Consider the following 15,251-nt stretch of genomic DNA (forward strand, 5'->3'; position numbering starts at 1 on the left):
GAGAAAATTCTTGGAAGGAATTTGCTACAATTTTGATTTATTGGCAAGAAAACTCATCAGAATTGGTTTAAGGATGCAAAAAAGTAATGATAAAGCAACTTTTCTAAATTTTTAAATGTCTTTATTCAATGCTTCTCTCTCCTTTTATAAGTTTGAATTGTAAGGAATGAAAATTATATTAGGAATCTGGAGATTATGCTTTTTAGATGATGAAATGAGTTGAAAATGTTCAATTATTACTCAAAAATTGAAGGAATTTAGGAATTTTGAATCTTAATTGAGTTTAAATTTCAAAATCAAACATTTAGGTTCAAAATTTGAATTATGGAATTCAATTTTGAAACTTGAAATCAAGTTTCGAACTTTCAATTTAATTTTTGAACTTTCAATTCAAAATTTTAAACAGAATCACAATTTTGAACTTCAAGATCAAGTTTTGAGCTTCAGTTTAATATTACTGAATTTTAAATTCTGTAAATTTTGAATGTTGAACTCAAATTCTAATGTTGAATTAAAATTTTTGAAGTTCTAGGTTCAAATTTTGAACTTTAAGTTTAAATTCTGAATTCAAAAGTTAAAATTTGAAATTCGTGAAACAATTTAGAATTTTTAATCCAAATTTTGAATATCAAATTCCATTTTTGAACTTTAAAGACAACTCTGAATCTTTTAGATGAATTTTGAACATTTTCGAACAAAATTTATCATCAAAGAGTATTAAATCTTCTAGAACTGTAAAGATAAGATTAGTTTAGAATTTAGAAAGTTTGGAAAGCTAGAGAAAGACAAGAATTAAAGTAAATTTATGCAAAAATTGTGATGGAAAAGTTAAAGTCCTTTTAGAATTATTAAAAAAGAAAAGAAAATTAAGAGAATAAAAATTTACATGTATTAAAAAAAAGAAAATTATATAAATGAAAATATATAAATTAAAGAGTCACACGTCATGAGCCTGACGTAAGTAAGATGAGAAGATATTAGAGAATGGAAATGTAATACATATATACATATACATATCATTTTAATTAACTAATGATTATTATATTATAAAACAAAGCTATTGCTTTACAAAACAAGTAAGTCTATAAAATATTAAAAAAATATTAAGAAAAAATTTTTATTCCTTTTATTTCTTTATAAAAGAATGATGATATCAATTTTACTCCAAAAATCCAAGATGGAAATCTAACTAATTAACTAATCTAAAAAAAACTAATGAACAAAAAACATATCAATGATCATATCGTAGCTTGTAAGTAAAATAACTAAAACCAAAAATGATACATATCACATTGTGACCATTTTATGATAAGTTTGATTTTTTAAAAATAATATAAAATCTTGACAAAAAAATAAAAGAGTTTTGATCAATTTTATATAACAATTATTAAAGTAATGTAAGTGTAAAATTTAACGGAAATTTTTGATTTAAAATTTTTTGGTTAAAAGATGCAAAATGAAATTTAAGAAAATAGAAAACTTCAAAAGATTTTGAAATTTAAAAAAAGAAAAATCTTAAAAAGATGCAAAAAGATCCTAAAAATTTTGATTTTAATGCAAAACCTTTCAAAAAGAAGTAAAAATTTTTAAAAAATCTGAAAGTTTGAAAAATTGAGAAATTTTAAAAATTAGAAAAATTTCAATAAGATTCAAAAACTTTTAAAAAAATCTAAAAAATCTTTCAAATTGAAGAAAAATTTTCAAAAAATCGGAAAATTTAAAAATATGTAAAAAATCATTCAAAAACAAGATTTTTTTTTTTCAAAAAATCAATGAATGTCAAAAGATCAAGAAAATTTAAAAAAATCAGAAAATTTTGAAAAAGATGCAAACAATTTCAAAAAGTTGAATTTTTTGAAAATTTGTAAATTTTGAAGTTTTTGTCAATTTGAAAATTTTGAAATTTTAACAATTTGTAAATTTTGAGTTTTTGCTAAATAGTTTTTCAAAAGATGCAACATCAAATTTCAAAAGACGCTAAAAAATTCAAATCCCAAATTTCCGTTAAACCAAAAAAAACAATTCTTTTTCCTTTTCATAATTTAATTCCAAGTTTTTTGACAAAATAAAAAGTTGAAAATATAAAGTTTATGAGATTTAAAAAAAGAAAAAAAAAACTTTATAGCATTTAAGCATTTAAGAGACGTCATTTAAAAGCATTAGCAAACTTTATTCTCTATATGTGAAGCAGTTTTTTTTTAAGAAAAGAAGAAAAAAAAATCAATTTAATGAATTAAAGTTTTGTGCATTTCAAGAACATGAAAGAATTAAAAAATAAAAATTGTATTTTTGTGAGCCAGAATAAAATAAAAAAAAAAAGTTTCAAAAACCTCCTTAAAATAGGAACAAAGGAAAGACAAAAATTCTATATTTATTTATCGCATTCTACGGAACTAAACAAAAAATAGCTAGACATAATAAAATTTTAGCCTCCAAACATGCAAAATATACACAAATAAATAGCATAATATATTTTGGTATCTAACATCTTATGGATGTCCATTAATGATGATGTCCAAAATCATTTTAGTTCTAGGTCAGGTCAAAGAAGCATTTTCGACTCATCATCATGTGCCATCCATAAGAACCTTATTTACAATTATCTCATTCCATGACTGAATTTCATCCTTCATCAATCTCCTCTTATTACCTTAATTGGCTTCTATTTTCGTTTCCATAAAAAATATCATTTAAAATTCATCAACAATTTTTTTTGTTATTTTTCTCAGTAAATCCTCAAAAGACTTTAAAGTACATTTTATGATTATGACGATGTCAACAAGAATTATAGCTGAATGCGAAACACAAAAATATGACAAAAAAATATGAAAAAAAACAATGTTCTTTAATGTTTCTAAATGTGAAAAAACTCAATTTTTTGATCAATAAAGAAGAAAAACATTCGAAAAAAAAGAGAGATGGAAAATTAAATTAATGCTCCTTAAACATATGCAGCACTTGATGATTTTTTATTATTGCAGAGCTTTTTTACAGCAGTTTTTGTGGATTTTTGAAGTTTTTCAGTTGATACAATTACGAGCAGTACTCCGTGTTCGTTAGGACATCGCTATGGTGCCATATTAACGATAAGACACGAAGTTGCCTTGATGGCCTCTTAACGGCTGATTTTGGTCCGCATTATGTTGCTCGGGAATTTTTAGATGACTTGAGTAAATAATGTATTCAGAAAATATTCATAAACTAATCCATGGCCAGAAAAGGACAAGAATTTAAGAAAAATGCAGAACCAGTCCGTCGTTAGCCCAGTGCAAAGCGAGATTTATCTTTGGCATGCCACCAAGTCGCTGCGATACTATCCAAAAGCGAACATTACTTCAGCAAATTTGACAAATTTTTAGCATTGTCCGTAGTTTAAGTGATATAATGGAGTTCATCTGACAAATGGGTGGAAATTATTCCTAAAGTGGCCATCTTTGCGTCTTTCCGTTCGACCGACCTATCGGTGCCTTAGCGATTATTGTGTGCTGTTTAGGATATATTGATCTGATCTGACTTTTTAACAACCAAACTACGCAAATTGATCCTAAAATGCAGATCATTCTGCTGAAGTGCATTATTAAGGTATTTAGATGAAATGCTAAGCATAGTCAAATCTGTGATATCGAGCCAATAATTGGCGTATCTGCAAGTGCGAGAATAAGACCTCTGAACCCGAGTGGTTAAGCAACAGACCCGATATTTGTAAGTAAGTAGATACAATTCTCACTAGAGATCGATCATTCAATGATCGTATAGTGCTGCTAAATTAAAACCTGTTGAAGGCAGCATAATTTGTAGAAAAATATGCTGCATCATCCAAACATACCCTTAAGTTCATTCACAGCATGATGAATTCGCAAACACCATACAAACTCTTATCATTCGCCAAATTCCCACCAAATTTCCACATAATTCACCTTGATTTTCACGGTAGTCGCGAGGACAGGAGTGAAAGTAATCATATGGACACAAAATGATTAACATGAATTAAATGATTACAAGTTATCAAGGTAATTATCGCATTATCATCCACAAACGCCAATGTTAATCCAATAAAAGTGCCATAAAACATCAACTTTTATCGCTCTCACCAATAATTTCCCTTTGTTTACTTAAGAGCAGCAGCAAAAACACAAATTATAAATAAATTATATTTCGACTTTTCGATTTTGCTTCCATTCGATAATCAGTAGTGTTTTAGAACAGAGGAAGTAAGTGTCTGAAAAAAAATTACAGCTCTTTTTATATTTAAGGGTATTTAAATCCTTCTTTACAGGAAGCTAGACACAATATTTTTGTAGAATAAAATTAAAATCCATTGCATGAAAGCTAAAACAGTCCAAGTCAATCAAACGACGACACTGAAGACAAGGAACAGATGGTAAATAATTTAACAGACTTACCCGAGCAGCATAGGGTGGCTATTGGGATACTGACATGGAACTAGAATTATATTGATGAAGAATTAGGGCAGCGCTGTCCAACCTGTGTGCTGCGGTACCTTATATGGAAGTGCTGTGAACCGCATCATGGTGCCTAAGTCGAGGCTTCCAACCTAGTGTGCCACAGCTCGCAGTTTAGACAATACTGCCTAATTTGATTGCCTAGCCATAAGAAAATGAGATTTACCCACAAACATGTGCTGCTCGGGATGACACCCTCATTTATTTTAGAAATTAAAGCTAACATTCCCCATTTTAAAGTTATAGCACCTATCATAGCTGCACAAATAGTCCTCGATGTGATAAAGTATTTGCTATAATCTTCATCATGATCATAACTGGAATCTTCATCACATCCATATTTCTATCGATTATTAAGGCCAACTGGATAACACTTTACCGTTCACCTTTAAACGAGTAAGGCACAAAAGAAATTAAGCCATATGGAAATAGTTTTTTTTTTTATCATAGATTATTATCGTTTATCTGAAACTTTTTTTTTATATCAGGTCTGGTGATAACATTGGAAATGGAATCTTTTCGGATATAGCCGTAGTAAACAATGAGAATTTCGGTACGGACGAAAACTCTCTTGAGCAAACAACAACAGAGGCAGTAAATGTGGAGAGATTTTTGGAAAATTTGAGTGATGTTTACAATGCTGATCAGGCTTATGAATCTACAACTGAGATGCTGAGTGATGACAATGATAGGAACATCAAAAGGAAGAGTAATGAAGAAGATCTAACTGGACCTCCATTAGAGTCTGACTCGACATCTGTTGCATCAACAACAACTCGGCAACCTACAACAACAACTAGGCAGCCTACAACATCGTCTACAACCACAACAACCAAGAAACCAACAACAACAACTACAACAACAGAAGCTCAACCATCAAAAGAACAGACAACAACAACTTCAGCACCATCAACAACTGCTAAGCCAACGACAACACTTGCACCATCAATGCCGACCTCTAATCCATGTCTCTTAACTGATAGTGATCACTGCGAAATTACATGCTCAAATACAAATTCAACTGAGTTATCTAATGCACTTATTCAAGTAATTAATGGAGTTGATTCGATGGTAAGTGCTTGTTAAATCCTTATATCAAGTGGGCTTTAGAAGAACTTATTGGAATTATGTCATAATATGATGTAATTCGTGTAGTATGAGACAAGTCGGTTAATCCAGAGATGGCATGATGATGCTGGTCCTAGGTTGAAATGGTGACCGACGCTAAATGCATTGGATAGCTGTTTTTCGAACGTTGGATTAACTGATTCAAAAGTCTGCACGAGACTAGTGTGACTTTGAGTTGGTGTCGGATCTAAACCAAATCCGGTACTAAGTCGGAGTCACACTTTTATGAGTCTGGATTTTTGATAGTTTTGTGCTATCAAAAATCCTAAAAATTAAGGATTTCCGATTCTGAGATCGAGACTGAGACCGAATCTTCCCGAATAGTATTGATCTCGATCTCGGTCCCGGGTTCTCGGTTCTCGGTTCTCAGTCTCGGGTCCTCGGTTCTCGGTCTCGGGTCCTCGGTTTCGGTCTCGGTCTCGGTCTCGGTCTCGGTCTCGGTCTCGGTCTCGGTCTCGGTCTCGGTCTCGGTCTCGTTGTCGAAAATTTGTGAAGACCGAGACTTTAAGGAACCTTATTAAAAATACGTCAATCAGATCTAATTAATCACATTTTTAATTTATTTCTCAGGAATACCCAGACTGTCCATTTGAAGACATCAGACTCAAACTAGTTAAAATAAGATTTTCTGACTCTGTCCTGAAAAGTTCATGGCTAGACGACATTGGAACGAACATTTTAGAATTGAGGATTGAAAACTCTCAGTCGCTTACACAAATCACCCAGACTCCATTTGAATTAGCGCAGTTCTCAACAATGGAGACTTTGTGGATATCCGGTAGTGGATCATCATCTTTAAATCTAATTCCTGATATATCGAGTGTTTTTATTGGTGCAACAAATTTAAAATCACTGACTTTTTCAAATTTTCAACAAATTACTTTCTATCCGGACGTATTCTTAATATTAAGCACAACACTTAAAAACTTGGAAATTTCAATGCTGTCAAATCCTTCAAACTACTTCTGGCCAACTTTGTCTAAATTATTATCAGATTCAAAATTACAAAATTTGGAAAGCCTGAACTTCCAGCACATTCATTTCTCAAACATCAGCTTGTCAAGGGAAACATTCGAGGCAAGTAAAGGCTCAATGAAAATCCTCAATTTTGGATATTCCAATATTACCGATTTAACAAATGACACATTTGCTGGATTTACACAACTTAAGGATCTTCATCTTGAGAATAATCAGATAATGGAACTGCCATTAGGACTTTTTGATGATCTTGAAAATTTGGAGAGTTTGTTCCTGCAAAATAATAAGTTAAAGTCCATCCCCGACAAGCTATTCAACACACAACAGAACTTTGAGAAATTGGCAGTTGTTGACCTTTCAGGAAATCCTTGGTACTGCGACTCTAACATTTTCTATCTTAAGAAGTTCTTACTGCACACAACAGCTGAAGTTACAATTAATAGCTGTGATGGACCTGATACTATGGCTGGTATACCAATCTATGACCTTTGGTGCAAAGCTGACTCATGTACAATAAATTGTGAGTTTACCGCTAGGATGGAATTGTTGGCGGAGTTGGAGGATCTTGATATGGTGAGTTGATATTGTAAAGGTGTTGGGCTGGGTATCGGGTTATGAGGATTGCATATGGATATGTTGAGGATTGCCAACTGCTTGTCCTGGCTGTAAGGGATCAACCCGCTCCCTCTTTATAGACACATTTCTTCTATTTGCTAGAATTTTAAGACTCAATTCAAAATCCATCCCATGCCGCCGGGGTCTTGGCCGCCTCAAAAGTTTGGTAATTGAACAACTGGGTAACTGAGGTTAAGCTTCTGAGGTTGGATAACTGAATAACTCTAATTCTGTAATTTCTTATCTCTTCCCTTAGTCAACATGCCCTTCAGTTGAGCTACACCTTAAGTATCATGACTTTAGTGACGAAACACTGCCTGATCAATGGCTATCACAGCTAGATTTCAGCATAAGCAAACTTATCATCGAGCATTCAAACATCAAAACTATCAAAAATGGAACATTCGCTTCGTCAATATTCGAGAATCTGAAGGAACTAATCATTGACCATAATAATGAGACTGATTTAGTCATTTATGAGGATGGATTGCTGGGTTTGAAGTCAATCGAGATTCTGAAAATTGAAAATTCTGCAGGATTGTCTTTGACTTCAGACTACAGTTTTTTGGAACCAATTAAGAATACACTTAAGGAGATATCCATCAGCTACATAGAAGAACCATTCAATCCAAGACTGCTGTTTGAACATACGGAACTGAAGAATTTGAAAATTTTGCATCTCACAGGCAACAAATTTGAATTCATCGAATTTACATCCACAACTTTTGCAGGCATTCATGAAAATCTAGAAGAGATGTTTATGGTCGATTCTGTAGTCACTAACATCACAGCAGATGCATTTGCTGGATTCAAGAATTTAAGGACAATTAACTTGTCAGGAAATGACATAGAAGTGCTAGATGGTCAATTTTTTGGAAGTGATCCTGACAAGAAATTGGTGTCAGTGAATCTGTCAAACCTAAATTTGAAGCTTTTGGACATTGACACATTTAAAGGCTGTAAACAGCTGAAAAAATTAACTTTGAGTCAAAATTCAATTGCAAATTTGAATGCTGGAATATTTGATGACCTGGAGAGTTTGGAGTTCCTGTACTTGCAAGACAATTTGCTGACAAACATTCCTGAAAATTTGTTCAAGACTCAGCTAGAATTCGGGAATTTGGCACTAGTGAACTTATCGGACAATCCATGGAACTGCGATGTTGAGATCATCCATTTGAAGCAGTTCCTGATTGAAACAGATGCAGAAACATTAATTAACGGCTGCACAAATCCAAATCCTAATCTTTTCGGAAAGAATATCAAGGATTTATGGTGCAGACAAGAGGGATGCACACTGACTTGTGAAAATACTGATGACACTACATTGCCAGTGGCCCTGCAAATTTATGACATGGTAAGTCACTAATCAAGTTTGAAGGCTTACTTGCTTTACTTGCTTTACTTACTTTACTTGCTTTACTTGCTTTACTTGCTTTACTTGCTTTACTTGCTTTACTTGCTTTACTTGCCTTTACTTGCCTTTACTTGCCTTTACTTGCCTTTACTTGCCTTTACTTGCCTTTACTTGCCTTTACTTGCCTTTACTTGCCTTTACTTTCCTTTACTTGCCTTTACTTGCCTTTAATTGCCTTTACTTGTCTTTACTTGCCTTTACTTGCCTTTACTTGCCTTTACTTGCTTTACTTGCTTTACTTGCTTTACTTGCTTTACTTGCTTTACTTGCTTTACTTGCTTTACTTGCTTTACTTGCTTTACTTGCTTTACTTGCTTTACTTGCTTTACTTGCTTTACTTGCTTTACTTGCTTTACTTGCTTTACTTGCTTTACTTGCTTTACTTGCTTTACTTGCTTTACTTGCTTTACTTGCTTTACTTGCTTTACTTGCTTTACTTGCTATACTCATCAACTTCTCTTTAATTCCAGCCAAATTGCGAAGCACCTTTCTTCCACCTGATTTCCCACAGCTTCATCAATCGAATAATAACAAACACATCCAGTTCCTTATCAAGTCTCAGATTCAACGTCGATAAAATGCATTTTGAAAGAACTGATATAGAATCAATACAAGATTATGCACTCAAGTTGCCAGTATTTGAAAAGCTTCGGGAACTAAAAATCAGTCAATTCACAAGATTTGTATGCATCATCAATCAATATGGATTAACTGGATTGAATTCAATTGAAACTGTCATATTTGAAAATTTAAAGGATTTATTGACATTTACATCTTACAGTATATTCTCAACAATACAAAATACAGTCAGGAAGATTGAAATTGTTGGAATTATTGATAAGCTTTATGTCGATCAGCTGTTTAGTAAGCCTAATTTCATGAATCTTAAAACTATTCGATTGATAAGCAATAACTTCATATCTACAATAAATACAACATCATTTAGAGGTGCTCATGGAACACTGGAAGAGATATACTTAAGTAACACAAAGCAGCTATCCTTTAATCCTGATGCATTTTCGCTGTTTGAGAACTTAAAGGTTGTTGACTTTGAAGGATCTGATTTGAACTCAATTGACGGTCGGTTCTTTGGAAGTGCTGAAGATAAAAAATTGGAAGTTGTCAATTTTGCTAATACAAAATTGGAAATGCTTGGAAATGACACATTTTACGGATGTAAACAGCTTAAAATTTTAGATTTGAGCAACAATTCACTTACTTCCCTCAAATCAGGAACTTTTGATGATCTGGAAAATTTAGAGTCTCTTCATCTACAAAATAACTTCCTTAATTTCATCCCCAAAAACTTATTCAAAACTCAACTGGAATCTGATAGCTTAAAATTTGTTGATTTGTCAAATAATCCATGGATCTGCAATCCATACATCATTTATTTAAAGCATTTTTTGGAATTTACAACAGCAATTGTCATAATTGAGAAATGTACAGGACCTGACCAGCTTGTCGATAAAGAAATCAAGGACTTGTGGTGTAAAATTGATGGCTGTACTATAGTTTGTGCTGATACTGATGATCATTTACCGTTGGTTTTAAATTATCCTAAGAAGGTAAGTTGAATAGTCTCGGAACTGCACAATTTAGACGAAGAGTTGCCCTAAGATCACTTTGACGGCTAGTAAGGAGCCATTTTAACTACGAAAAGTGCGGTTCGTTACATTGTGCTGGTCTGGTTCATCATTCTGAACAGCATAATGTACGGCTATTGCTCTGTCGCCATATTAATGGCTAGACACGAAGTTTCCCAGACGGCACATTGGCGACTGATTTCGAAAATTCGAGCAAAAAGTACGAGTTGCTGAAATGTGCTGCTTGGAGGCATTAAGTAGGTTAATATAGTCATTATGAGTTTTCCAACTCTATTAATGTCTATGCAATGGAACTTCCAACTACTACCCACCTGAGCATGCCCCTGATGCTTCGACAATCTATTTTAATGGTGGGCAACCTGTTGCGGCATACCAGGTTGCGGTCAAGGCTTAAAACCAAGTTGTGCTGCGACACACAGGTTGCCCACCAAAGACCTAGTTCAATTCTAAATCCCGACAAATTTTGCTTAACAATTCCAGCTCAACTGTGACAAAATAGAAGTGAATTTACATTCACACATGCCAAATGGCTCAAGCATCAGTAAACAGTTCCTATCAAACTTGAACTATAAGATTCAGAAATTGGTAATAGATGGATCACCAATTGAACAAGTGCAAAATTATGCTTTTGATTCAAGTGTCTTTGAGGAAATGGAAAGCTTGATAATGGCTAGAAATAATAAGCAATTATATTTTGAGTCCAATACCTTTACTGGTCTCAAGTCCATTAAATACTTTAAGATTGATGAATCACTTAAAATTCGCTGGATATCCACATCAAATGTTTTGGCGCCAATGAGGACTACAATTGAGGAAATTTGGCTGACAAATATTGAGGAAGCCTTCAATCCATGTGAAATTTTTGAGCAGGCACAATTTGAAAAACTGAAAATTTTACATCTTGATGGAAATGACTTAAAAAGCGTTAATGTGTCGTATTTTGCTGGAACTCATGAAACACTTGAAGAGCTGTATTTGAGGAACTCTGAAATATCAAAGTTGAATGACAATGCCTTTTCAAGATTCAAAAAATTGAAGCTACTTGACTTGGCTGGTAATAAAATCACGACTATACAAAGCAGCCACTTTGGGGATCTCCTGAATGATGAGAATTTCAAAGTTTTTGTATCCGGTAACCCGTGGAACTGCACATGCGATATGGAGTTCTTATTAGATTTTGCTGCCGATGGAGTAAATGCCACATGTAAAAATCCCGATAGTCTGTCTGGGAAAAGTATTTATGAGCTAGAAGATATATGCTATATACCCACACAAGGTATGATTATTCTTATTCCTTTTGAATAATAAGTTTGTGTCCAAAGTATATGTTACGTAGACTAACTAAGCATTTATTGATTTTTAATAGAACCAACAACAACAGAAGAAACAACGACAACGCCTACAACTACCTCAACAACTACAACTACAACTCCTACGACAACTTCAACAACTACAACAACTCCTACAACAACCACAACCACACCTACTACAACCTCAACAACTACAACAACTCCTACGACAACTTCCACAACTACAACGACGCCTACAACAACCTCTACAACTACAACCACTCCTACAACAACTTCAACCACAACAACAACAGAAGAAACAACGCCGACGACAACATCAACAACCACAACAACAACAACAACAGAAGAAACAACGCCTACCACAACATCAACAACTCCCACTACAACTACAACAACACCTACAACAACGACGACCGAGGAACCAACAACATCCGAAGAACCAATAACATCCGAAGAATCTACTACATCGACTTCAATAACCTCAACAACTTCAAGAACTGATCCTAACCCTGAATATACAGGTTCTACAACAACATCTCCGCGTGGCTTATCTACAGCCTACTACATCACTTGTTTAGATCCAGATAGTTATCTAGTCACCACAACACATGCTCCCTTTTTATTTGATTTTGATAATTGGAGAAACATGCCTTTAAATGCGCTATTTCCAGTGGAAAGACCAAGTTATGAAATTAAAAAGATCAGCACAAAAGAAGGAACAACTGATGAAGTAGTTGTAGAAGTCAGTGACTTTCCATTGAATACAATTATGCTGTATTATCCATCAAATGATGATCCATTTGAAAATGATAAGGAACAGGATGAACGTTACACAATCAGATGTCAATCTGTATCCAATAGGCATATTTTTGTGAAGAATATAGCACCAAATGTCATTTATAACTTCTGTATAGTCATCAATGTATCATTTTATCCATATCAAGGTTTTTCGCCATTCCAATGCAGATCATATCAGATTGTCGTTGGAAAACCATGGCTTTATGAAGACCAAAAATCAGTTATCTTGACGTCATTATCGTTGATTATCATAACAGCATTAATTATTGGCATAATCCTGACCTATTGCTTGATAAGACAAATTCCAACATTGATAAAAGGCAGTAAGCGTGTGGTTTTAGTTAATAATCGTGCAAAAGAGGTTATGATTCTACCTAGAAGCAGCACTCAATCATCAAGCAGTCAATCGGTCAGTAGCTCATGCCGTAAAGAGTCAGTTACACCGATCCATAATGAGCCACCGACTTATTTGACGCCATTGCCAAGGCAGTCGTTTGATCATAGGTAAGTTACGTTGGAAAAATATTGGAATTTTATTAAGAAAAGTCAACTTGACTTGACTTAAAATTGTCAACTTGACTTGACTACAGAAGCCAACTTGACTTGACTACAGAAGTCAACTTGACTTGACTACAAAATGTCATCTTGACTTGACTTCAAAATGTCAACTTGATTTGACTACAGAATGTCAACTTGATTTGACTACAGAATGCCAACTTGACTTGATTACAAAATGTCAACTTGATGAGATTACAAAAATGTCAACTTGATTTGACTACAAAATTTCAACTTGAGTTGACTACAAAATGTCAACTTGATGAGATTACAAAAAGGCAACTTGACTTGACTATAATGGCAACTTGACTTCACTTTAAAGGCAATTTGACTTGACTATAAAGGCAACTTGAGAACAAAATGTCGACTTGTCTACAAAATGTCAACTTGACTTTTTATTCTTGACAATAATTTGACAATTTTAACTTCAAATTGACTTTGAGCTCTGGAGGTCAAGCTCGTGCCAAAGAATAATATCTTCCAATGCCTACTTATTGACATATCATTCCATCCACAGACCACCATTCCCTCGAAGCTCATCCGACACAAGCCTCAAAAGCTACGTCTCAGTATCCCGTCTACCACCACGCTTCTCTCAAGTTTATCAACGCGATGACTTTGAACCTGCATGCTATAAGCATCACATGAGCTATCCACATTGTCCACCAACTGCTCCTTATCCACCATATCAGCCAGTATCGGATATACCACCACCACTACCAAGACGTTCAATTGTATCGAACTCATCATCGACACAGCATTCTAGCGCATCCACAGTTGAACTTGGACGTACAATGTCAAGAGCACATAATTCAACATATAGACGACATCCACGTCCGATTGAAATTGAACAAGAAAATCATTATAATGTAATAATTTAAAAATTGAGGATATCTATAAATAACCTACACATAATAAATATTCATAAATTATTAAATGCTGCACAATATTTAATGAGACGAACGGTTTGTAAAGGTAGTTTGAAGCAATAAAACGAATGATTGAATATCAATGAGGGATTTTACATCGAAAAATATTTGAAATCATAAATTATATTTTTTTTGAATAATTATCTATTATTAATGAATTGCACTGAGCATGAAATAAATATTAAAATACGATTTATTAATTGCACTGATTGTTGACTTGAATTATGGCTGAATGGTGTTTTTGGCATATTTTCTCACTCTCAATGTAGATTTATTTTTTGTTTTTTTGTGGCTATATTCTGTAAATTTACTTTAATTATCTCAATAAAACAAAAATTATGAAAAATGTTTTGAAAGCTGTTTAATTTATTGATATAAATATTAAATTCGATGTTGGTTGATTATTATGACAAAACAATTATTGATTGGTTTTCAGGGGGTCGTTAATTAATGAGGTACAGAGTGACGTCATCACAGATACCTAAATGATCGGTTGACATTGAAATGTAACTACTATGGAACGGAGACGGCAGTTTACTTGGGGCCAATTTCCAGTCAATTTTTTGAAGAAAATGATCAAATTTGCCAATTTCCTGTTGCTTAGTTCTAAGCAAAATGCAGCTGTGGATTGAATATTTACATATATGTTGATCAGGCTAGACAAACTCAGGCTAGACCAAAACTCATAATTTGTACTAACTTTTTAAATTCGGACAGCTTTAGAGTCAGATGGAAGGCCTTTTGTAGCAACCTAGACTCCAAGTTGGAGCATGGTTCCAGTAAGTAAGTTGGTCTATCAGGTTATTAGGTAAGTTAGGGAAGAAAAGCAATGGTGAAGCGGGATAACAGAGATTTAATGCCATATGATCATTATTATCAAATACAGTTGAAGAATATATAGGAATTGAACTCATAATTTTCTTAATGAAAATGATGATCTTACAATGTAGCATACCATATAGCTATTTCACTTCATGCATACATTATTCATATAGTTGCAGTCTCTAATTATAAATGCTTGAAAGGAATCGTTTACATATTACGTTCACTAGAGGGAAGGAGGTCCACGATTTTGTAAAATGCTCAATCCAGAGCTCAGAATCGATTCTGATTTTGTAAATATGAAAGAACCGATTTGAGTCGACTCGACTGCATATGATATCAGAGTCGAGCTAGTGCTCGAAGTAGCCGTTCTGACCTGAAACAGAAATCTCTTCAACCGCTTTACTAAGGCTCATTGATTCACAGTGGATCAATAGGAACTTATCATCATCATAACAAGGAGAGGGGCATGTGTTGAGATCTACAAATTCATTATTTTGTGTAACCTAATAAGTGAATGGCCCCCCAAAAGTGAAACCCTTTATTTTTAAAAAATCTCATACTTCATGTGAAATTTGAGAATCTACAGTAAGCAAATCCATAGAAACAGAGCATCAAAAAAAGAAAAC

At 33.6% G+C, this 15,251-nt stretch overlaps 1 protein-coding gene across 1 annotated transcript; it reads left to right on the forward strand.

Moving 5' to 3' along the window:
* Positions 1-4,730: 4,730 nt before the first annotated feature.
* Positions 4,731-14,059, forward strand: LOC139095455 (uncharacterized). The gene is made up of 8 exons (XM_070646807.1): positions 4,731-4,859; positions 4,952-5,534; positions 6,162-7,142; positions 7,441-8,541; positions 9,072-10,169; positions 10,689-11,484; positions 11,575-12,820; positions 13,389-14,059. The coding sequence occupies exons 1-8, from the start codon at positions 4,771-4,773 to the stop codon at positions 13,750-13,752; spliced, it is 6,258 nt and encodes a 2,085-aa protein (XP_070502908.1). The 5' UTR covers positions 4,731-4,770; the 3' UTR covers positions 13,753-14,059.
* Positions 14,060-15,251: the final 1,192 nt, after the last annotated feature.

Source organism: Chironomus tepperi, unplaced genomic scaffold, assembly GCF_022539635.2.
Source record: "Chironomus tepperi strain 1889 unplaced genomic scaffold, CSIRO-AGI_Ctep_v1 contig_364, whole genome shotgun sequence".
NCBI classification, from domain to species: Eukaryota; Metazoa; Arthropoda; class Insecta; order Diptera; family Chironomidae; genus Chironomus; species Chironomus tepperi.

Excerpts from the sequence above, each read along its gene's own strand:
- LOC139095455 (XM_070646807.1), top strand. The coding sequence starts at position 4,771 with ATGATCATAACTGGAATCTTCATCACATCCATATTTCTATCGATTATT. Across the intron at positions 8,542-9,071 it reads CCCTGCAAATTTATGACATG|CCAAATTGCGAAGCACCTTT; the intron begins GTAAGTCACTAA and ends CTTTAATTCCAG. Across the intron at positions 10,170-10,688 it reads TTTTAAATTATCCTAAGAAG|CTCAACTGTGACAAAATAGA; the intron begins GTAAGTTGAATA and ends TAACAATTCCAG.